Below are 25,000 nucleotides of genomic sequence, written 5' to 3'. Positions count from 1 at the left end.
GAGGGAGATCTGTGGTAATGGAAAGGAAAGAGATAAGAGACAAAGGGATTTGGCGTTTAAATTATTTATTTCGCCTTGCATACTAGAGCTAGGTCTTCGCACGTTTGCATGAGCGCCGTAAACTCATCCATCCTTGCAGAACGTTCTAAGCCGTGTACGCTGCTTTTGTGACAGTTAGGGTTTAGGGTTTGCCATCGTTTTGGTACTCTCCAGGGTTGTCCAATTGACAATTATAGCAGTAGGGCCTGTATTACTTAACTCCATGTAAAGTGAATGGAGGCGGAGAGGCGTTGTACTTATATGCTGAAAACAATTAACGGAATGTAGCTTTGAAGTTATATCAAAACAGGCAAGTGGAGAAAATGTTAATACAGAAAGACAATCGGCAATGTCAGTATTCACAATTCATATTCCAATGTTTACCCATTCAGAATTTGTACAAGGCATACCAAATCCCTTCTCAGAAGACAAAATGGTTCGGCTTGAGATAAGCGTGCTGCTTGTGGGGAATAATTAGCACTGAGTGAGTCACTGTCTTACATTAGGCTAGGCTACATAAGGACATAGAGTGGACACACTCGGGAGTGCGACACTTATATATACTGACTGAAATATACTGACTCTCTCAGTTGGATCACCGTACCCGCGATGGAAGTGGGGCAGCGTGTGGGGGTATGAGCATGAATCAATACAGTGTGACTGGCATAAACAAACCCAGTCACTCACTATAATTAGAGCTGCCACTCAAATGCAGGTCTGAATAAATATGGAACTGACAGCTTGCATTTAGCCACAGACAGGCATGGGAGTATGAGTCAGATCACCAAGTCTGCAGGAACCAAAATCAGTCCCACCTGTTACTGTTTTTTTTTTCCATGTCTTAAGGTTGCCTACGTATTGGCAATAACAAATGCACTCTGTGAGCTGTTCCCCCAATAAAGATCACCATGCCGGGGTCATCAGACAGAATTATTCCACAATAACCGGTGAGCTCTCTCTCCTGAGAGCTTGCCCTGGCTTGTACAGATGAAGAAAGAATAGCTGTCAGTTTCTACAGAGATCATGCTTGATCTTGAACAAACTGAATTCGGTCACTCAAAATCATGATACCGCCAGAGACGCTGCTTGCTGTGAGTTTAGTTTGCGAACAGCTCTGCGCTGAAAGTCAAGGGTAGCCTATTATTAATCCAGTCTGCTGAGGGCAGACTGAAATACTGCAGGTTGGAAAATACTGACCAAGCCAGAGGGCAATTTCACTGAACCCCGACGGAGGCCACATACCTACCCTATATTTTTTGAGAATTCAGCCATGCTATTTACCCACACGGTCATAAGTGCAGTTCTAAATCAGTCACTGAACACTCACGACCTTACCACAGAAGTAGAGAGTCTGCAATAAAGCATGTATACTGCTCAGTGAAGGTGTGCTTGAGTTTGTGGATCGACCTACCCTATCCACCCAACCTGATGAAGTTTGGTTGACCAAATAACCATTCACGTTGACGTCTGTAATTATGATCTCATAATATCCATCATACTGGGGCCCAATCTGCGTTAATAACCTCCTTTGCCGGATCGCTTGCCGCCCCTTTATGAACTGCAATTATGCCAAACAATGCCAGGGCTCTGTGCTCCAGGGGGAAACCCACGCAATACAACCGGGGCAGACGCAAATCAATGTTATTAAAAATGCCTGAGCAAGTTGGATGAGTTTCAGATGTGTCTCCGGTGTACACGAATTATGATTGAAAAACTTCTACTGAACTGCAAGCTGTTTGGTTCTTTGTGTGAAGGCTACACGGTTTACTGTATGCTCCCAACGCAGAGGAAAGTGGTCTCCTAGAGACATGACTCTGAATTAATACAACGACAGAGAGGTCAAGAAGCCACTTAAGAGGACTGCCAGTAGATTCCCAGCAAGTAAGCATAAAAAGGTTAGTTCGAAATGAATCAGTATGAAATTCAGTAAGAGGTGGTTGACTCCTGTCCACAAACTCTGCATAAATCATATGAGAAACATTTACTATAAACAGAACTGTCATCTATGTATTACTCAGGCTGTTAAATAATTAAACCATCCTTGACAGATAAACAACACATTTATTGTTAAAAGTGCCAAGAGTCACAAAAAATACAGAAAGTAGTTATCATTGGAAGGAAAGAATAAAAGCATACCGATACAAACAAGCATGTTATGAAATAATATATGCCTTCTAGAATGATCGGCACCCTTATTTAATACGAGTGAAAAAGCCTTATGAAAATTCCCCCTAGTGTTTATCAAATGTTGCCAAATAAATACAAAATATTAATTCCACATGAGCCAATTACCACATGGAAAAAAATCACAGATGATCACAAAATACATTTTATTTTATAAACAAGTGTCAAATAATACATTTTATTCCAAATAAACATGGGCACCCCCTCATTAAGTATTGTGTGCGGCAGAACAGCACTGAGTCTTCTCTTGCAATGTGTTATAAGACTTGAGAACACAGAAGAAGGGATTTTCTAACATTCGTCAATGCAGAATCTCTCCACATCTTGCAGATTCCTGAGTCTTCTCTTCTGCAGTCTCTTGTTGAGCTCAACCCTCAGGTTTTCAATTGGATTTTGGCAAAAGCTTGATGTTGTGTTATTTTAGCCATTTTTGAGTGGATTTAGAAGTGTGCTTTGGATCGTTGTCCTGCTGGAAGATCCAACCACAACCAAGTTTTAGCTTCTTGGCAGAGGCAGCCAGATTTTGATTGGCCTGAAGGTGATGTCTTAAGCCAGAGACACACCAAACCGTCATCGAAGAACCAGCGGCGACAAAGGCCTCACCTCACGCTGGCTGGGTGTCTGGGTCAAAAAGTTGCGCTTGACCACACCGCAAACACTACAGCCTATGGCCAACTAGCGTGTGTGTTCTGCAGCTGCATTTCACACCACTCTCGCTCACCACTGATGGTTTCGTAAATGGCACTGGCGTGGTCAGCCGTTCGTCTTTTGGTAGTGGACAAAGAAAGGAAGAGGCGGAGGCGAAAAATTAGGAGAAAATGCTACTTAAGTTTTTAAACTATGGTCTTCTTTCACTTATTTGACCATTGGGAAATCAATGTTGACTGCTATTTCCTAAACACATAGGCCAACTTAATATTAGTTAAATATGCGCGGGATCATATTTCATTTACATTTCCTTCAATGTAAATTCAATTCAAATTCAAATTTCTTTTGTGACATTTGTGATGATAAAAAAAAAAAAAAAATCACTAATGGTTGCTTTATTCTCAGACTAAACAAATAAAGATAAGATTTATTTATATTCTTTAATATAATATTAAGATTACTAACTGTTAAAGTGATTTGTATAAGCCTTTTCAATCATCTTTAGCAAAGGTGCCAATAATTCTAGAGGGCACTGTATTCACAGTATGGCCGGGTTGCCCAGGGAAAAAAAGCATGTCAGTGTTTCACCAGGCTGTTAGTGTGCCTGAGTCATTACAGCCCATGACCCAGAACTGTGACAAGCACACTGAGCTGCATATTCCACAGACACACACACACATACAGTCTCTCTGTCTCTCACACAAACACACATACATACAGTCTCTGTCTCTCACACACACACACAGACACATACATATGCACATACAGTCTCTCTCTCACACACATACAAAGACACATACATACGCACACGCACATGCACACACACACACACGCTCCTTCATTTGCTTCTCCACATACACAAACTACCACAGTCACACTTGTACAAACTTAAAAACATACACACACACACACACACACACACACACACACACACACACACACACACACACACACACACACACACACACACACACACACACATTCTCTCATACACACACACACACACACTCACACACCAAACGGAGGGGACTGCAGGGCACTGGGAAACAACATTCACACACACTCTCACCCGAAACAGATTTTCCTGCAGGCCCTGTAGCAGAAAGTGGGACAGTGAGCAGTTCGCACTCAATACGTTGTCAGTATAACAATCCACAACCACAATGCAACCCTGTAGAAGATGAGGTTCCAGAACCATCTCTCCTATATGCTCAGCACCGTTCCAGTCAACTTCAGTGCAAAGATCCAGGGATGCAGAATCATAGAAAGATAGCCCATAGTAACCATAGTAACATCAGAATAGCAAGTAGTGGCAACACCACATTATTAAAAAGGAGTGCTGAATAAAATGTGATAAGAACCCATCATCAACAACGTGTGCTTGAAATTCTTCTCCTCCCACTTGTTTGGCATTCTTAGAGGGAAAGTGGTGGGAGGGCTAGCTGTCCCAGCATGCATTTCTCGTGCTGATGAGAGCACGTCAGGGCTCTTTGGGCTTGCTGTCGTGGGAAGGCGTGGCCTGCTTTTTTGGCGTTGTTGATGCTGATGCTGCCGTTGCCGCGGCGGCGGGCTCCGCCTTGCGCTGTCGCTCCTGCAGCTGCTTCACCTCCTGCAGCACCTCTTTCGCCTCGCGCCACGAGGTGATGGCCTCCTGTAGGAGGCGCTCCGCTGCCGCCCGCCGCACCTCCCATTCTGACCCCCCCACAACAACGCCCTCCCGCAAGGGCGAGTCCCTGACCCCTCGGAGGAGGAGCGGCGAGCTGGCCGCCCTCAGGATCTCTGCCCTCTTCAGATGGGGTGAGCCACCCCCCTTGGAGTGGGGCGAGTTCGAGCCGGTGGAGAGGGGCGAGTCCGACTCCTTCAGGTGAGTAAAGTCTAAGTTCCTAAGATGCGGTGAGTTGGGGGCCCTCGAGTCGGGCGAGTCCGTGACCTTGCCCCGCGACGAGTTCACACTCTTGGAATGGGACGCCTTTGAGCCTTTGACCCGAGGCGAGTCCTTTGCCTTCGAACGGGGCGAATCCTTCCCCTTCAGGCAGGGGGAGTCTGAGCTCTTGCTGTGGGGTGACCCAGACCCCTTTGAGTGGGGTGAGTCGTTTCCCCTCAGGCGCCTCATGCGGGGTGAATCCATGCCCCTCCCGTGAGCCGAATTTTCCCTGGGCCGGGGTGGCAGGTCCTGCTCCTGGATTTCGGCGAGCAGCTCCTGGGTGCGCTGCAGCCTCTGGGCGATGAGGTCCTGCAGGTGCCCTGTGGGACTGTGGGCGAGGGCGGCCCCCCCACGGCTGCTGACGTCCCTCCGGCCCCCCCTCCGGTCCCCACCGCGGGACAGCGCGTCGTCCATGGAGGCGCAGCGACTCCGGGCCTGGAAGAGGGCCCTCTTCCCCGGCTGGGGGGTGCGGGCGTGGGCCGGCGTGTGGACCTGGGTCTGGGTCTGTCCCTCCACGTGTGGCGGCGGCCGACTCCAGGACATCTCGCTCCCCCGCGGGAGGCTCCCTGTCTTCACCCGGCCCTCGGCAGGGGCGACACGGAATTTGGAGACGTCCGTGCCCGACCGCGGGCGCCCCGGGGCCAGCTTGTCCAGGTCGACCCGGAAGTCTTTGACCCAGACGGCTCCCTCGTCCTCCGGAGAACTGACGTCCTCCTCATCGACCAGATCGAGGGTCAGCATGCCATCAGACGAAGTAGATGCCTGGAAACAAACAATTCAATGCTTACTATTCTTTACATAACTGAGACAATGACCTACTAGCCTTGATCAAACTATGCTTACAGGGATTGCAATATAGAGGGAAAGAAATCTTCTCTTGAAGCAGCAATAAGGAGTTTTGTTCCAAAACTAGAAGGCTAACTACTTAAAAGGCATGCAAAAACCTTGCAAACCCCACCAACAGCCAAGTTGACACTGATAGAAGCTCGCCAACACACTAACTGGTGTCTTTTGGAATTTGAGGATGGTACCAAAATGAGTTGCCTATAAAACCATACCTCAAAAAGTTTCAAATTGTTGCATAGTGTTACTTTAAAATGATAATTGCATCTAAATTAGTTGAGCGATTCGTAATTTATTCATGGCCATTCATAATAAAAATCGAATGATCAATAGACAAACCACGTGATAGTATGTCACTGCTATACATTTCCATGTATATGCCTCCATCTTCTGTCTTTTTCATTTGTTTATATGACCTTTTATTCCTCTAATCTCCATGACCCTCCTAGGGGTGTGGTTGTGTCAGACTGTCAAACCACTTGGAATGGCAATGCTTGCATCACATAAATAAAAGCTGACGTGATGTGATGTGACTCCGGCGATAAAGCTCATGGCACATTCTAGTTCTGTCGTAAGATACTGGCGGATTGTTGCTCTGACTTTATCAGAAAGGTCACAAGTTGGTACAAAGAGGGCGATGCCACCCACCACAGTCATGAGATGCCCGCGAGTGGGCAGCCGGCGTCCCGGAGGAATCTTGGCACGGTCACGTGTCGGGTGAGCCAGGAGGCTCTCCTCCTCAATAGTGACCTACAGACATAGAGGAGAGATGCTATAACTAAGAGAGGATGGGGCACATAAATTATGCTGACCTACAGTCTTAGTAAAATTCCACTGTAGAATCTCTGAATATTGACATCCTCTTAGTAAAATTCCACTGTAGAATCTCTGAATATTGACATCCTCTTAGTAAAATTCCACTGTAGAATCTCTGAATATTGACATCCTCTTAGTAAAATTCCACTGTAGAATCTCTGAATATTGACATCCTCTTAGTAAAATTCCACTGTAGAATCTCTGAATATTGACATCCTCTTAGTAAAATTCCACTGTAGAATCTCTGAATATTGACATCCTCTTAATAAAATTCCACTGTAGAATCTCTGAATATTGACATCCTCTTATTATGAAACAAAATGGAAAGAGATGGAGACACATTACTGTAACAAGAAAGCTGGCCCACTGGAGCCAGACAGTACAGTCTGAGTTGTGCTTCGTTAATAAGGGTAGTCACTGACCCAGTTTTCACTTGGCAGATTTGTTTATGGTGTATATGCAAACACAGATGATGTGCCATGTTTCCAAACATAGCGCTGTGGTAAATAAATGTTTATCACATGTTGATTATGTGAAAAGGAAACTTTTAGGAAAAGGTGGCGAGGAAAACTTAACTCTTAACTCGCGCTTACAGTAGTTACATTCCTGCACTTTTTTGTATTTCTTATGTAAAGTAGTATTTATTATTAATCCAGGTCTCTATTGCTCGTAGCTTGATTGTTCTCTCCTTTGTACATCGCTTTGGATAAAAGCGTCTGCTAATTGACTCAATGTAAATGTAAATGTAAAACACTCTGTTGTATTTGAGATATGGCAGTGAGTTTGTTCTATGACACAAATGGGGAACTTTACATTCAATTCCCAGACGGAGGACCACACTGAGGACACACCACTGCCACGCTCTTTCACACTCATTATCAGAGTGATATGGATTTTCACACTATGTGTTTGTGTGTGTATGTGCTGTGTGTGTGTGTGTGTGTGTGTGTGTGTGTGTGTGTGTGTGTGTGTGTGTGTGTGTGTGTGTGTGTGTGTGTGTGTGTGTGTGTGTCTGTGTTTGTGTGTGTCTGCATGCATGCATGCACAGACTTTGTATTGATACAGGAACTGAACCAGAAACCCAAAGATTCAAGAGGATACACACATGTAGTATGGCTATTAACATACACACATGTAGTATGGCAATTAAGGCAAAGACATATTTTGTAAATGACACAGTACAGTGTGTCTATTCTTCATGAAAATGTGATTCTACTGGCCCCTAGTGCATTAGTCTCCAAGCATCAGTGGATTTGAACTAAAGGGATTACTAAAAAAGAAACTACAATCCAATAGAGCAGCAAGGAAAAGGCACAATAAAGAAGTGAAGAGACAGATGGAGAGACAGATAAAGGAAATACCGGAGAGAGAGAGAGAGACAGAGAGAGGGAGAGAGAGAGAGACAGAGAGAGGGAGAGAAAGAGAAAGAGAGAGAGAGAAAGACAAAGACAAAGATAAAGACACACAGAGCAAAAGAGAGATGAGGAACTGATAAAAGGGTGGAAACATATGGAGAAAGGCATTCAGGGCGGACTTCCAGTAGAATGAGGAAAAAAAGAGATAGAGACCCATGCAGAGAGAGAGAGAGAGAGAGAGAGAGAGACCCATACAGAGAGAGAGAGAGAGGCCCATACAGAGAGAGAGAGAGAGAGAGAGAGAGAGAGAGACCCATACAGAGAGAGAGAGAGAGAGAGAGAGAGAGAGAGAGAGAGATAGAGAGAGAGAGAGAGAGAGAGAGAGAGACCCATACAGAGACAGAGAGAGAGAGAGGCCCACCTCATCCAAGATACGATTTTTGGCTCTGACGATGGCTGTATTCAGAACGTTGATCCATGACTCTTTCTCCTCTGGACTTACAGCCAAAAACACCAGATTGGGAGTCTGGGAGAGAGACAGACAGAGAGAAATGCAGGGAATTGGGGGAAAAGGCAACAAATCAGAAGGGGGTTTCTCACTGTACATCCACAGAGCAGCACAAATCCAGGCTAAGTCTAAAAGTGAATCAGATCTAAATGCTCTTCAGTCCATTGTTACGGAATTAGGACAAAGGAGTGGCGTTATCTTTATCCAGTAGTCAATTAGAGGAAATGTCTGAGTTTTAGCTGTTTTTGTTAAGATTTACCATCTAGCCCTAATTTCTGTATTTTATCATTTCTCTCTATCAGTCTTGTTCACTCTCTCTCTCTCTCTCTCTCTCTCTCTCTCTCTCTCTTTCTCTTTCATATGGGCCGATAGGCAGTGCTTAGTGGCACAAGGACTCCAAGGGTTTTCCATGGTCGCAAATCTCACTCTAAAGAGAGTGTCTGATGTCAACATGGACAATCATAGAGGAGTTTACATTCCACATGTCTGGTAATGGGATTGTCTGGTTGCATGGTGTTGGGGTTCATGTAACAGGGACCTGCCAATCAAAGCCGTTTGTTTATGTCAAATCCCTCACAGCTATATGGCCCCATAATCTTCTAAAGAACCAGCACTCCAGTGCATGCACACATCCGGATATAGACGTGGTGCACGACTAAACTAACTAGACGCAAATGATAGAGGCGTTTGCGTTAAACCCATTGTGTCTTGTGCTATCATGACATAAAAATGACATCTTGATATATCTTTACAGTCAGATTCTGGGATGGAATTCAAACCACTAAAAATGTAATTTCATGCAGGGTTGCATGCATATAATGAATGCACTGTGCTTGGAATACATCGTGTTAAGACAGCTTGTATTTATTTCAGAGAAATATGACAAAGACCAGAAATGAATTATGTGGTTTTCAGCCAACTTCCATTAGGGCTACAAACAATTTGCTGCTGACCTCTTTTTAGTGGGTATTTCTTTTAACTATTAAAGATGCAAAGATGTAGTTTGTAAAAATGCTTCTAGACTTCTACATATATATACATTCCAATTTTCTCAGCATTTCTATTGAACTGTTTCAGGCTGTCTTTACTGCATTTGTTTACATTTCTCCAACTCAACAAATGTAAATAAGTGCATTACAAACAACTGAAACAAACACAGAGAGTACGGAAATATCGGAAATATGCGGAGTATCTGAGATAATGTTGTTTCCTTGTCCCCGTGCAGAATAATTTGACAATAAAAACTACATAGTGTACCTTTAAGGCTATTGTAATGGTAAGGGACATACGGAAATATACTGTCAACACTGAGGGCTCTTAAATTGCTTTGGATTCTTTTTAAACCGAAGCATACATTCATAGGGTGACAACTGAAGAAATGCAGGTAATGTGCTCCATGACGACAACAAAATTAGTTTTGTTTCATGTGAATTTTTATGATTTCTATTTTTCTCAAGGACGTCGTGGGTTACCTCGAAGTACCCTGTGGGATCCACATGGCCCCATTTGTTCTACATCCATGCGTGAGAGCCTGCCAGAGTCAATGCCCCTGATCAATTTTGCATGAGAGATATTGTTATTTCAGAGCAAAATGCATAACTGAAAAATTATGCCTGGTGGCTTTCGGATGACTGCTTTTTATGAAGCGAGCTAACCCTCCTAAGAGCGTGCCTCAGAAATTGTGTTTAAAGAGAACATAAAACAGCAGATATAGGGTTGAAAATACACACAGGATCATGCATGATTATCATTCAACTGTAATTCAAGTGTGGGCGGTTCTAATCCACGTTTTAATTCATTCTGTATGTCAAATTAAATAAGCATTAGATACATCACAATGTAACATGAATATTGTAGCAAGAAGATTGGTGTTTTTGAGTGCATGCATGTGTGAAGCCAGTGTGTGTGTGTTTGAGTTTATGCGTGTCTGTTTGTGTGTATGCGTGTGCGTGCACCTGTGGTTAAGAGAGAGTAGGAGTGCATGTTTAATCTTCTGCATTTGGTACAAAATGTTTTTTTGTGAAAATGGAGCACTTTTGCCTCTTTTCTGGGTCAGTGGACTACGATTAGCAGGATGTGATTTATTCTTTGGTTGATGAGGTCAGACCTCACTCTGTCTAGCTCACAAAGAGAGAGAGAGAGAGAGAGAGAGAGAGAGAGAGAGAGAGAGAGAGAGAGAGAGAGACCACCCACACAGAACCAACCAGCACCTCTGTCCTCAATGACTCTCTGTCCTCAGGCCAATCGCTGACCTCCTGTCTGTCATCTGAGCACTCTGGCTCCTGTCCCCAGCCCACCTCACTGTCCTCCAAGGCTGCAATTGTCGGGGTGACACTGATGACGTTAGCATCCCTCACACCAGTGACCCACACTCTGGATTACATTCCCTGTTTGTGGGGGACGCAGAACTCACCCGGTTCCCAGGCTGCCGGCACCTCAGGAGCGTGAACTTGCTGTGGTTCTTCTTGCTGCGGCTCTTGGCCTTCCTCAGCTCCTCCGAGCGCTCGTACTCTGCCAGGTCGAACACCTCGTGGGTTTTACCATCATCCTTCATCTGTGGACACCAAGAGGGAAAAAGATGCAATAAAACAGTTTTAGAGTTTATCAGGCAATGTCATAGGAAAGGAACTGGCCTTTAGGTGAAGGTCATCTCATTCAAATCTACGGTGTTCTTTTTTTAATAACTAAATGCCATCTGCAGACATATTATGTAAACACACATAAAAACATGCATCTCCTCACAGACACACATGTGCATTTTCCCCCTTCCCCCAACCGCAACACCCACAACACATACATACACACACACACACACGTACACACACACAAACACAGACACAGACACAGACACAGACACACACACACACACACACACACACACACACACACACACACACACAAACACACACACACACACACACACGCACACACACCCACACCCACACACACATTCACACAGACATATTCACACACACACACACACCCACACACACACACACACACACACACAGAGACACACACACACACAGAGACACACACACACAGAGACACACACACACAGACACACACGAGGGGGCTGACCGCTGCTGATCACAACAGAATGTATTAGCCTTTTCCACTGGGAACAGGCTCATTATTCACAGTTGCCATTTAGTTGCATCACAATACAAAGGCACTTCTGCTCGCTGTTCAAACAGTGAAGTATTTTTCCAAATGATGCTCGAGCGCAAGAGTTTCTACCGAGTAGCTCATTAGTTCTTCTACCACGCAGGAAAACGATCCAGTTTGTTGAATACTCTCGTATTTGGAGGGACATAAAATATAATGAATATGTGTTAAAAAAACAGACCATTTAAACATATCTTTTCAAATACCATGAGCAAACTTTTATGCCATCTAAAACCACATCCCCTGGGCTGGTTTAAAGTGTCTTTCATCTCTTTTGTCCCGTCGTGCTCCACATCACTCATGCTGTGACCCCTTCTGTGAAAACTCCTAATTTAGACCCAAATCAATTCTCATTAACCAGACTTATGGGGTGAAAATACATCACTTCATCCAGCCTGAGGGACATCAGGCCCTACAGGGGCCCTCCAGCTCAGGGGTCTGTCTGAAGGGGGCCAGTCACTGGGGACTCAGAGAGACAATCTGTCAGCGGGGGGGACGTCCTTGACGTCTGCGGAGGAAGAGCTTTGACGGGTGGATGGATTAGATCAAAGTTCTATCCGGTTGCTAGGCTTTTACCATGGCAACGGAACAAAGGCAACAAGGGATGCGGCTAATGATAAGACGCTGTACAAGGTGAGTCATGCTGTCAGTCTAGGCGCTGTGATCAAAACGCTCAGTGTGAAATTTGAAAAAGGGACCAAAAGGAATCCATTATCCTGTCTTGAAGACAGACCTGCTGTCGTCTAACTCAAAGTAGGCTGAGGGCATTTAAGTCATAAAATGATAAAGCAAGTTTATGTTTTTGTCATCTTTAGTTTACTTTTTTTGTAGATTTCTACAAAAGGCAACTGAGGAGAAGCTGTGCCAATAATGTCTTTGGTGCACGACACAACATCACGATCCACATTTTCCGTCACGTGAGCATCGTGGGTTTGTGGAGTAGACTGGCCCGGGTTAAATATAGACCCCACTGTCCCAATCCCGCAGCCTGTGGCACCTTCCCCATGGTTAACCATCCTCACAGGGTCACAAATCTGAGAAAGCAGAGACGAGTCAAGTGCGAGAAAGCCCCTCCAAACGCTAATATGGGGCAAAAGACCCCCTCGAGGACCGGCGCTGGGCGCTGAGCATGCAGCGCATCAATATTTCAGTCCCCTGCTGTTGCACAGCAAGTTTTTAGGCAGGGGGCCATCTTGATCTGTGGATTAACCAGCTCCAAAAATAACCCAGCAGCCCCCAAGACTGCAGCCATGGAACAGGAAACACAAACAGAGGCAGAACATGCACAGCATGCATGGGGTAACGCATGATTAAAAGGAATTCGCATTGTTGAGGAAATACAATCTTTGAGGAAATAAGACCCCTTGGTAGAGTAGATGCTGTATACAGTATGGATACATTATGAACTGCTCACACAATCAAATGTACTGCTTTGCACATGAATGACTTGCACAGTCATATGACACATGCTACAATTACTGTGTTTTGATGTATGCAGATGGTGTTCATTACTTATGAGCTACTAACACTGACACGGTACTATGCTTCTTAATGTGCGGCACAACTGTACACATTCTATTCTCCAATGACTTGAACATATAGGACAGCGCTTCAGGTACGATGAACAATCTGTTTATCCATGTGTGACAGCGAGAGGAGCCTTGGAGGTCTCTCTGTAGCACAGCGGTTACGGCTGCGAATCAGGCTGATGTGAAGTTAATACCCTGTAATCAAAGCCGCCAGAGGTTTTATTTTTACATAAACCGACTGGGCATTAAAGGGAGAAAATGGATTAGAGGCGCGCTCGGGAGGCACGGCAGGAGGGTTGAGCTGGCACTCTGTTTAAAGCTGGGGGACTGACTTACATTCACATCGACGAGGAGACTCTCAAAATAACGCCGTCGCCGCTGAGATCGTCGTTGTCATAAGAGGACTTGTTCTGCGTGCGAGGCTTGATTGGTCTGCCGGGGGTTATTATGGGAGTCAGTGGCTCAAACCACTTACCTTGGTTTTCAATACCAAAGCTATTACATAAACTACACCATCTGTTTCAGTCAATTAGGTTACAGCATGAGGAATTAGTACACTTCATGCATATACAGTATTCAACTGAAGTGAGCACATCCCTGTGCAATATCACATAAATGTCAAATGATTCAAAATTGTATCGCCTTACAGTAATTGCATTAAGTTGAATAGTAAGTGGAGAGCAGTAAACTAACTGTTTAGATTTACTATATTAAAAACTACAGGATCCACAGAGGGAATTCAATGCAACAAAACTGAGGTTTGTTCAATACTTGAAGATAGACTCATCAGTTACCAGAGCTGCACACATTTCTGGAGCGATATTCTGACATTCTTCATCTTGGGGGTCATCTTGTCAGCCAATATTTTGGTATCTTCACAAGCATTCATGGTGCCATTTATAAATGCCATCTCCCCAACACCTTTGGCACTCATTCTGCCCAATACCATCACACTCCCACCTCCGTGCTTCCCTGTCGGACTATGATGAACCCCATGCTGGATCCCAGCCGAACAGCTCTTTGGCACAAAACTGCAAGATTAAACTTTGCTAAAGGACATGAAAAGAAGACTGGGAGCACATTCTTTGGTCAGATAAGATCAAGATAAACGTGTTCGGCATAAATTGATAAATAACAAGATCAATTGGCAAATAACAAGATAAATTGGTGCGGTGTCATCGTATTGCAGTGCTGGTTTAATCCTCCGGTGCCCTGGTTCATATTCGCCAGTAAACAAACCCCCCACCATATAATCCAGTTAGGCAAAAGATGGCTCAGAAAATGCGACGTAATGAGTATTGAGGTGCTGCCACCTCAATTCCGAATGACAAACATTTCAGACAATGAGACAAATAAGGTCCTTCTTCCCAGTTTCATGCTGTGTCTCAGCAGCATGCAACCCATTCATGTTCAAAGGCTGTTTGAGAGCTCTGACTGTTTCATTACATCCACAGTGACTAGACTGCACTGATAATTATGTCAGCTATTAATATTGTAGTCATTTAAAAAATTAAAGCCATTATTAATGCAGTCACTTAAAAAAACAAGTATTGGAGATATATATACATGCATGTTTTTCTTTCCTCTACAATGATTCGTCTTACCTACGTGAGTAAACATCTAAAACATCGCACAGTGTTTGCATATTTCTTTCCCCCATCCGTTCGTCTACAACACATACTGTGAGCTCATGAATGGATTTACATGCTGGGGGGAAAAAGTTCAATGCTTCTCCCCAACTCCACTGAGGACTGTCCTATATACACAATGCACAGAATGCACTGGCCCATGCGATGCTGTGAAAACCTCAGCCATTTCCACCCATCTATAAGCACCGCTGCGATCAATAATTCACACCGCAGAGAAACAGAGTGGCCGTGTGAAAGCTCTTAAAACAGCCTTTAGGATGCTCCACTGTCCCTCCACATGCTGCTAGCATCCTGGATGAGCCGGAAGCCAGCGGCTTCACCAGCAGGAGCACCCGGGCTGGAGAACACGCAGTTCCCCTATTAAAACTGCATGGGGTACTGAGAGAGAGAGAAAGATCACGTCACCAATATGTACGGGGAGGTGACCTCACCCAGGGTGGAGGTCCTGGAGAGCAGTCACAAGTACAAACTTGCTTGATTAAGCTCATTCACACATACACACACACAGTCACACATGCTAAGTTCACACACACACACATACACACACACACAATCACACACGTTCACACTCACTCACTCACTCACTCACTCACACACTCACTCACACACACACACGCTCACTCACTTACTCACTCACTCACTCACTCACTCACTCACTTACTCAGTCACTCACACAAACACACACACAAACACACACACACTCAAACTCACTCACACACACACACAAACAAACACAAATGCACTGACACAGATGTACATAAAACACTCAAGTACAAGCGTTTGACACACAAACTAGGGCTAAAGAAGGACACACATGCAAGATGCATGTCCAGACACTTATGCAAACATAAATAATGTGTATGCATTTAGATGTCTTGGTGTGAGGAACCTCAGTCTAGACTGGCAATGACTCTGCAATGGAACAGCAGGAACTGTCTCAGCCTAATGAGCAGTTCCATAGTTTAGTAGTGAAGATGAGGGTTTAACTACAAGCCCAAAATACCTTTCCCAACTACTTCTTATATGACCTGCTGGGTCAAATTACGTCAACAAATTATTGGGTGCATCATTTAATGTTTGGCAAATGTGAATGATTAAATAAAGACCACTTGAAAAATACTCATTTCATTATGCAAGGTATTTGAGACATCTAGGATCAAGACCCAGTTATTGAGAATACAGAGAGCCTACTGTGAGACACAACAGTCACACAGCACAACTTCACAACAGAAGAGGCTCAGCAGGGACTCCAATCAAAATGTCTTACAGACATCGACATGAAGGGAACATGAGAAGCTAAGTGGCTTTGGGGGCGCAGTCGAATTTCAGGAGGAACTCCCCCGAGTGGGGGGGATTAACAGGTGTACACAATGGCTGACATCCAGAGAAAAGGCACAACACAGCCTGACAGAAAGAGCAATTTTCAGGAAACATGTAATTGACTACAGATATATTTGGAAATATATACAGTATATACAAGGGAGACAAATCATGAATCTTGTTATCAATGTCATTAAAAAGCTTGTCTCTTTTGATATTCATTTTTAAAATGCTTATCACCCAAACTCTGTGTTTTTTACTGGCCTGTGCCTAAGCATGGTTGCTTACTTCTTAACACTTCCCTTTCATAATTGAACACTTAAACATTGAGGCAGAGGAAAACAAAACAAGATGACTGGCTACTGTATCAAATATTACTCCAAGCAGTGATAAGCCTATGATTCGGTCTGCCAATTTTGCAACAACATTATTAGCCACAGACATCACACTAAAGTGCAGTGTATCATGTCTCCACTGCCAGCTCTGATTAAATCCGTTCCTGTCAGTTACCCTGTCAATGTTGACTGAGATATCACCAAGAATCAGGTGATGTCATGGAGAACGCTATCTACCCTCTGAGAGGCAGGTAATCTACTGAGTCAGACAAGTGTGTGTGTGTGTGTGTGTGTGTGTGTGTGTGTGTGCTGGGGCACAGAAGAAAAGCTCATCCTACACTAGCAAGCGCACACATGAATCAGCATGTACCCAACGCAGGCATACTTAAGGGGACGGACAGAGAATCCTAGTCGGCAGCAGGCAGCATAACAACACTCAAGAGACACCAACCGTAAAACTGTGATAAGGCCTGTAGCAGGGCCGAATGCAGAGAGGGTAAGAGAGGGTAAGAGAGCGCACTGTAAGTGCTTAGCCTGCGTGGTGCCTCCTAGCGAGATGCAAATGCTCCTCGTTCATCTTCAGGGCTCACGGGAACTCTGTTTGTGCAAAGTTCACATTTAAATAATGCAGCGCCATTCATCAAATGCAATGAAACATTTATCTAATAATTCCGCTAATAAAGCCTGCACGACTGAACGGTAGAACACAGCTCTAAAGTTGCATCATTACCCGTCATTATGACTTCACCTTAGTTACATATAGCAGAGTCACACAGTCACGCAGAGCACTAATTGCCTCTGAGAGTTACCACTGGGCACTAGTCATCCACTGACCCCTTGCCGACCAGAACTGTAAAGTATTTCACTCCGCTCATTACTGGACTGCATCACACATCAAGCAACAAAGACCTCAGATCAGCTCATTCATAGTCCTTTCACTATACCATAGCAATAATGGCATCTATAGAGAATCGTTTAGCCACAGAAAGGCCTTTGTCCGCACTAAAGGGGGGGATGAGTGTGTGCAGGGAGCTCGTCGGAGGGCTTACAGTAAATGAGAGCTGAGGAATGTAAGACAGCCCGGCCTGGAAGTAGGGGCTTTCGGTAACCTCTTTAGACCTCTGTGCTGACACAGCATGCCTTGTAAATTGAATTTATGTGGGATCACAGTGAGAGCGAGACAGTGATGCTGCTTCACCCAAAACAACTTAGAGAGGGGCATTAACTGTGCCCGTGTCTGGGAGAGGGACTGTGATTGTGAACGTTTGATTAATGTGTACTGTTATACAGGGCGCAATCTGGAACCGTTAATGGCTCCAGATATATCCGTAAAAATGCACTTAAAACAGTTAAAAAAAAGACAGTGATTTGTTTATAGAAGGTTTTTTGGATGGTATAGGTACATCACTGTCTAGGGTGTGAAGAACTCCCGGTACAAGGGACATTTAGTCATCACAACAGCTCTTTAAATAGAGTGCTTCTCTGAGTATTAGTGCATGTCTGTAGAGTTGGATTTTAAGACCTTTTTAATTTAAGACCATTAAAAGAATAATATAAATTGGACTCGTGGGCAGGGCCGTCCCTGACAGTGTAGGAGCCCAAGGGGAGACTTTACTTTGGAGAGTTCTGTGGACACTCGCTGACCACATAGAGGTATCTAGTTATCTGGTCTAGGTTAGGAGTTATCTGGTCTCACAACGTGTGCTGGTAGCCTACTTGTTTTTGAGAGTGTAAACCCTCCAGACCAACCCCCACCCATCAAATCCCAGATTTGATTGGTTAGACATCCTGTCACTTGCTAGACTAATACTAGCAAACCCTTCAGAATCACTTCAGAAGGGCAATGAGCAATAGCTCAGCAGCCGAGTAGAAGGGCGACATTAGTCTATAGTCGTCATGAGAGGGTGCACCTAAAAAAAAAAAAATGTTTAAGTCTTCTGTGGGGCCCCTCTGGCATTTTGCACCCTAGGCAACCGCCTTGGGCGCTTATGTCATGGGCCACCCCTACATATGGGTATTACATGTCATCTGAGCAGCTGCTGCCAATGACAGCCTGTGTTAGGTATGTAATTGAGTTTACATGACATGGATCTCTGTTGTTCGTCTGAACAATGAGAGAAGGTGCCTTAAAAGAGATGGTCTGTGATCTTCATGATGCTCTCAGCTCTCAGCTCTAAGCCTTAGATGAAAGGAAGTGCAGGCACGTATTGTGTTATGATAGCTGAGAAAAAGAAAGAGAGAATTTGGGACTGGGAATAGCAAAGTTTGCCTGTATTTGTGAGTGTGTGGGTTTGTGTGTGTGTGTGTGTGTGTGTGTGTGTGAGAGTGTGAGTGTGAGTGTGAGTGTTAGTGTGTGAGTGTGAGTGTGAGTGTGAGTGTGTGTGTGTGTGTGTTAGTGTGTGAGTGTGAGTGTGTGTGTGTGTGTGTGTGTGTGTGTGTGAGTGTTAGTGTGTGTGTGTGTGTGTCTGTGCTTATGTATGTATGTGTGTACAGGGTGTTTGTGTGAATGTTTAGGTGTGCACAGATGTCCGCGAGCAGAGCAGGCTTAGCAGAACAGAAGCCTTGGGGACCCTCCAGCACGGGAGCGCGGCACAGCTGTGCACCTCCTCCCCTCTTTCATCTCTCTTAACTCGGTCTCAAAAAACTGCAGCTTCTGCTCAGGCAGCTCACGGCGGGGGAGCACGTGAAAACCAGGCCACGGCGATAAACTCCTTTTAAAAGCACATTTAATGTTTTAGCACAAAATAGAAAAAGGACAAAAAAAATGGGAAGAGTGAAACTAATACCGCTTTTGGCTTGGCTGCAGGGTTTCCCATTGAAGTGCTGAGGTCCTCCACAGGAGGAGCTGTGATATCCCCAAAAAATCTCTGCTTCAAAAGCACCCCAGGGCTGTTTCTGATAAGAAAGACGAGGGGCTGCAAGTTTGGATGTCCTCATGTGAACTATATATGACTGGCCTTTTTTCATTAAAGCCATCTAATTTGTGTTTTTGTTTGTGCACTTTAAAATATATTTTGCCAAGTGAACCATGGATTTAATTATACTAATGCACACAGCTTCAAATGGGCCTGAAAATGGATTATGTTAAGGGGGGTGGGAAAAAAACCTTTTGCCGCCCTTAAAGTGAACCCAGCTTGGAATTTATTCATGTGTGTTTGTCCAGATAGATTATGAAATCTGACACGTGATGTTTGTATAATTTTGTTCATTTTACAGTTGAACTGTTTCACTCTGGTAACATGCCACACCTGAGCAGGCCAAGAGCATGTTTCCTCTGAAGTGCACACTCTGAAGTGCACACTCTCTTTGAGGTCACCACTGCAACTTGATCTCAGAACAGATTAAATGTTATCATTCCTGACACAGTTCAAAAGGTAGCAAAGCACAGACTGTAACATGACTGCAATTACGAGGATATATTATTATATTATATTATATTATATTATAATTTCAGACTGTTTCATTCTACTACAAATGAAATGCCTACATAACGTTTGAAAACAAAAACATTTACAAATAAGAAAATACCCCTGCCCTATAGGATGCTTCTGACATGTTTTGTCTGCTATTTAAACTGAAAGTAATTTCAGCTGTCAAATCAGTATCTATGGTTACAGCTTGGGGGTGGGGCAAAAACTCATTTCCATATGCTTGTCATTACTAGGTCAGGCTTTGAACTGATGGCACTGTCATGGCGTGGGAGAGATGAAAGGTAAAATAAGTAAGTTGTGTTTGAAATTCTGAAGCAGCTGAATGTGCGTTCAGCTACCAATAGGACAGGGACGATATATTAACAACGCTGAGTTCATGCCGTATCAGTGAGCGCATAAGGCCAGCTCCTGTTGTGTTTTGTAGCTGTCACCACAATAGGCTTTTGCGGTTCAGTGAATCACACGCCCAAATGACGGCTTCTGCAGGCACACACGCAAAATCATCTTCGCTCTAGAAGAAGCCCGAGTTAGCTCAGTTAATGCATCCATAGTGAAAGTACCACACGCAAGAAGTTGGCAGAGGTCTGCCATGCTCTTTCAGACAACTTACCTCCTTTTCAAATATATACAAATGGTCTCCTTTTAGCATCACAAAGCGGTTTTTCCATATTTCTCTGAAAATCCCTCTGCCACAGAACTTGCGAATCCAGCCTACTTTATCCGGTTGCGACGACAGCTGGTTGGCATCTTGGAGACCCTGTTCAGAGAAAAGAAGCTTGTCAGTGCGCCGCGAAGCTTACATAATATGTGCGTGAAGTGTTAGGGCGCCGTCCACAAAGACGGACTTATACATCACTCATTTCCCATGCTGCCATTAAATTGGTTACCTAATCCGTTACTGAGAATTTAGATTGTGCTGTTAAGAGGAGGCTATACATTTAATTGGAGGTGTCGTTCAGGGTGTGGCTAATTAAACATTTCCGAGAATGTACACAAGAACAACGAATATCATAATATTAATAACTTCAAAAATGGAATATAATCACGTGCATCAATTTATTTTATACGTTGTCTTTTGTAGGCTGCGGTCTATTGGTTGTCTATAGGCTACAAATTATATTAAACAACCCGGCATGGTTAGCAATCCAAACACGCAAAACGGATGCTGCCAGAGACATCTGAAAGATTGACTGTTTAAAGGCAGCTGGGGGCTCTCGCCAACGTGCTAAGATTATCAGCATCTGTAGCTGTGCCTTCAGGATGCTGAAAGAGGCATTAACACATTTATGTAACACACCGATGTAATGCTTTGGTGAGATAGCTTACCCTTTTCGTCCCATTGCTTTTCTTCATGATGAATGTAGTCTCCACACTTGTAGTCCAATGAATTTCTTTGCTTCCCTGTTTTCTCCAAAGCTGTATCAAATTATAACTACAGAACGTGTTGTTTTTTTGTGTGTGATGTCCTTTTGTTGTGACTTGCTTGTCTCCTGCACTGCGCTTCTGATGAACAGTTTTATAATGTGACTTAGGCGCGGCGCTCGTTCATTGCGCTGTGTGGGAAACGTCCTGTTCTACGGATCGCAGAGCTCGAGCATTGTCTTCCCACTGACATTCGTACGACAGCCTCCGAAGCGCACTCTGTGCTCCACGTTGAATGACTGAAGGGGTATTCCTATATATAGGGCTCGACTGCTCCATCTATTGCGCTGGCTGGGCTGTCACCGTGATGTCACCAATTAGGCGCGGACGAAAACGCGTGTATTTTCTTCCTGACCTGAACTGAAGAGGTTTGATCTACTGAAGTGATGGATAAGGCTCTTCTTGGAATGCTTTTTGTTAAATAAAAGGCTGTAATACTTCAAATTATTGAAAAATTACACAGACTAGATGTCACATCTAAATATAAAATGCCGTTAGGTCATTAGGTTGTCATTAGATTGTGCATCACTGACATCAATATGAGTGCCCTCAAATCAGTCAGCACTTTCGTGATTTAACCTTCCCTGGGGCACCCCTGTCATGGAGATTACAGTGGTGATGATGATGATGAAGATGGCAGAGCAAAGATGCTCTTACTTAGTTATCCTCAGTGAAGCTCTGTAGTAATCCTAATTTAAAAAAGCATGTTCTCTCTAGTGTTATTTACTGCTAGACAACTAAACCTACTTATTTTAAACACATTTTTTTTCTATTGTGATCATTTGCTCCTGTATGTTCTTCATTACTGGGCCCGTTTCCTGGCTCCCGTGGAGAAGACACACGGCAGACATGAACACGGACAGACAGACCACGCCGCTGCTCGGCTCTTCCTCGGTGAGAGTGACACAAATTGACCAAATTGTGCCATAGCATGACTCATATGCCTTTGGTTCAGTCAGGGGTCAGCGGCTCCACATTTAAGAGAAAAAGCCTTGAGGTCTTTTTCCGCATCCTCCATTTCCCCCCAGTTCATCAGTAAACAAAACAACCAAATAACCCAAGTGTGCCCCTAATACTGACTCTCCATCCCCCTATCCATCCCCACCCAGTAGCCTCCACAATGCCAGTGGAATGCCAGTGGAATGCCCAGTCAGGCTTTGGAGAAGAGTGATAAACCAAGGTGTCACTAAGATGATACTCAAAAGTGTGTGAAACCACAGTTAATCAGATCCTAATATCTATTTGACTGCCTGTTAATACTCGGTCACATATTGCCAATTGGGTAATTGGCATGTTTGGGGGGAAAAGGGGTTAGGGTTAGGGTACGGGTTGATTTCGGGGTTATGTTTAGTGTTGGGATTAAAGCTACACTCTCACACTGGAAAACACCCACTGCCTTAACAGAACATGAAGCTTTAAAGAGGAGGACGGCGGTCTAGCTTTGAGGTCCGGTGTAGCTGGCCGCGGCAGGCAGCGGTTGTTTTTGTTGACGTGGAGAGGATTAAGGGCTGAGAGACTGGGGGGGAGGGGACGGCTTAGTCAGGATGCAATGAGATGTAAGCCAGGGTGCCTGTGAGCACAGAGGACATGACTGCTGGTGGTGCAGCCGCTAGGTGATGATGTGCAGAAAAAGGGGGTGGGGGGGGGGGGTATGCGATCTGGGGGGGCGGAGGGCTCGTATCGGTCATAGCTATGAGCTCACACAATCTGATGATGAAAGTCCATTTCAAATACTTCCCTCCTAGTATACTGACATTTCCATTGTAAAATACTCACAGTAAAGATTTATTTCCTGCAAGACAATATGCATGATAAACTGTACAAAAGCACCGGGAAAAAAAGGTATACACAGAAATGTACACACATCCTTAGGAGGAAAAACAAATAAACAAAAGAAAAAAAAAAAAACATGTACATGGGGTCCTTACAGCAGTAGTTATTTAAAATGGACTCCGATTAGATCAACTCTGTAGTGCATCAGTTATCCAGTTAAGATGGCCTCCCCCACAAGACTATTGAGAATCACAGGTCACCATTTGCATGATTTTGTTCTTGTGTAAAACTGATAAAAGAAAACACAAATAAAAGCAATAACTGTTTACCAACCAAGTCATACAGTGAGCCTTGTCTGCCATGACCTTGTGGAAGTGTTGGATGTGCCCCTTTAAGCTTATAAGTATCATAACGGAGGCAGTACTTCTTTTGAGATGACAAAGTCTCCCAAGCAAATAGGAGAGAAATCAAGGCATGCAAGACATCATCTGTGTGGTGTAACAGGTTGAATAACTTGTTCAGTAACAGTAAAGGTGGTATGGTGTTGGATAGTTGGGTGTGTGTGTGTGTGTGTGTGTGTGTGTGTGTGTGTGTGTGTGTGTGTGTGTGTGTGTACTGATTTATTTGAACAGGTTACAGTTACTTTGTAAGGTTATCAAAAGAAATGGTGGGTTTGTTTCACTTGACTCTAATTCTACTCCAAAATTCAGCTTTTTTTTCTTTATCTGGTGGATGGATGGATGGAGGTGATTTGAGGCTGTGAATACAACAGATATTGTAGTTGGAGGAGTGTTGAGTGTGAGCAGAGAAAGTTCATATCCATAGTCAGAGTACCCATGTCTGAGATCAGAGAGGAATGTCTATGAGTGAAGGGATTCAGCTCAGAAACGAACGTGTGTGTGTGTGTGTGTGTGTGTGTGTGTGTGTGTGTGTGTGTCAACGTCGGTTCGGGTTACGACCCATTCCTTGTGGGTGTCCACTCTGGCCTCCACTGCTTGCCGACCTCACTTCCTCCAGGAAGCTGTAAAAAAAGAAAAACACAAGACTGAAAAATTCACCAAGCCAACACATTTCACCACATTTCGCTCTCAATCTGAAAGATTCATCATCAGCTCCTTTAAGGCCCCGTGCACACGGAGTCTAGGTTGCCTGAACCCGGATTCATTTTTCACACGGATCCACTTTTTAATCGCTTGCACACGGAGCAGGGTCAAGAGAAATTTGCGTGCACATGAACCCAGCGGATCGGATTGAATCCGCTGTAGTACATCCCCCACGCCTGTTGGTGGCGCTTTAACGGTGCTACAGACAACTGAAGAAAACGGAGAAGAAGACAGGAGCATGCTAATAAAGTGACATATGACACCCCATATGACATTTGGACCCCCGATTCGAAGGACTGCGGATACGCGGATACAGTGATACAGTGTGCGGATACAGTGCGTTCGTCTGCACGATAGGGCGATCCGGAGACATTTCTCTCCGGGTTCAGGCAAACTAGACTCCGTGTGCACGGGGCCTAAAGCACATCCATCTCCCTCACATCAATTAAAAACCACGCACCCTGCTGAAGTCAATTACAGAAACATCCAGCGCCGTGTTGTTTATAAACAATACATCAATCCACAGCGTGAAGAGGGAGTCTGAGTCCCTGAACAATAAAAACCGAGTTCAAACGAGGACTCTGGACTCACTGAACCAAATCAGGAAAAAAAATGGCACAGCCATGGCTTTGTGAGTGACACACATACTGTAACAAGCATGGCACACCAGGCCTTGAGGATAGAGGCTGGAGCCTGTGCACGGCGGTGTGCCAACGAGCGGGACATTGGCATCAGTCTGTGTGCCAGTCGTGAGTGTTTAGAGGAGGGGAGCTGATCTGGGGCAGAGGATCCCCGCAGAGGGCACAGGGCTGGCAGACATCAGATTGCCACGTTCAGATTGGATTAGCGGCCCGCTAGGCTGCGCTCGGCCGAGGCTGCAGACAATAGGCTCACAGCCTTGCCCACCAAACTGACAGGAGACAGACCGCAGCACTTCACAAAGACAACGTCCC

At 44.5% G+C, this 25,000-nt stretch overlaps 2 protein-coding genes across 2 annotated transcripts in view; both read right to left on the bottom strand.

Annotated features, from left to right (window-relative positions):
• Window positions 1–3,662: 3,662 nt before the first annotated feature.
• plekho1a (pleckstrin homology domain containing, family O member 1a) lies at window positions 3,663–22,232 on the bottom strand. The gene is made up of 6 exons (XM_012832868.3): window positions 21,076–22,232; window positions 20,360–20,506; window positions 10,731–10,871; window positions 8,231–8,335; window positions 6,287–6,388; window positions 3,663–5,557 (listed from the first exon to the last, which is right to left on the bottom strand). The coding sequence occupies exons 1-6, from the start codon at window positions 21,100–21,102 to the stop codon at window positions 4,352–4,354; spliced, it is 1,728 nt and encodes a 575-aa protein (XP_012688322.2). The 5' UTR covers window positions 21,103–22,232; the 3' UTR covers window positions 3,663–4,351.
• A 703-nt stretch (window positions 22,233–22,935) lies between these two features.
• Window positions 22,936–25,000, bottom strand: part of vps45 (vacuolar protein sorting 45 homolog) — a 10,476-nt gene continuing 8,411 nt past the window's right edge. The window contains exon 15 of the mRNA XM_012832872.2: window positions 22,936–23,965. Within this exon, the coding sequence (XP_012688326.1) occupies window positions 23,881–23,965 (85 nt within the window). The 3' untranslated portion in view covers window positions 22,936–23,880. The remainder of the gene's footprint in view (window positions 23,966–25,000) is intronic.

Source organism: Clupea harengus, chromosome 19 (genome assembly GCF_900700415.2).
Source record: "Clupea harengus chromosome 19, Ch_v2.0.2, whole genome shotgun sequence".
In the NCBI taxonomy this organism is placed as follows: Eukaryota; Metazoa; Chordata; class Actinopteri; order Clupeiformes; family Clupeidae; genus Clupea; species Clupea harengus.
Note: the sequence above shows the minus strand (reverse complement) of the source record. Positions and strands in the feature narration are given on the sequence as shown.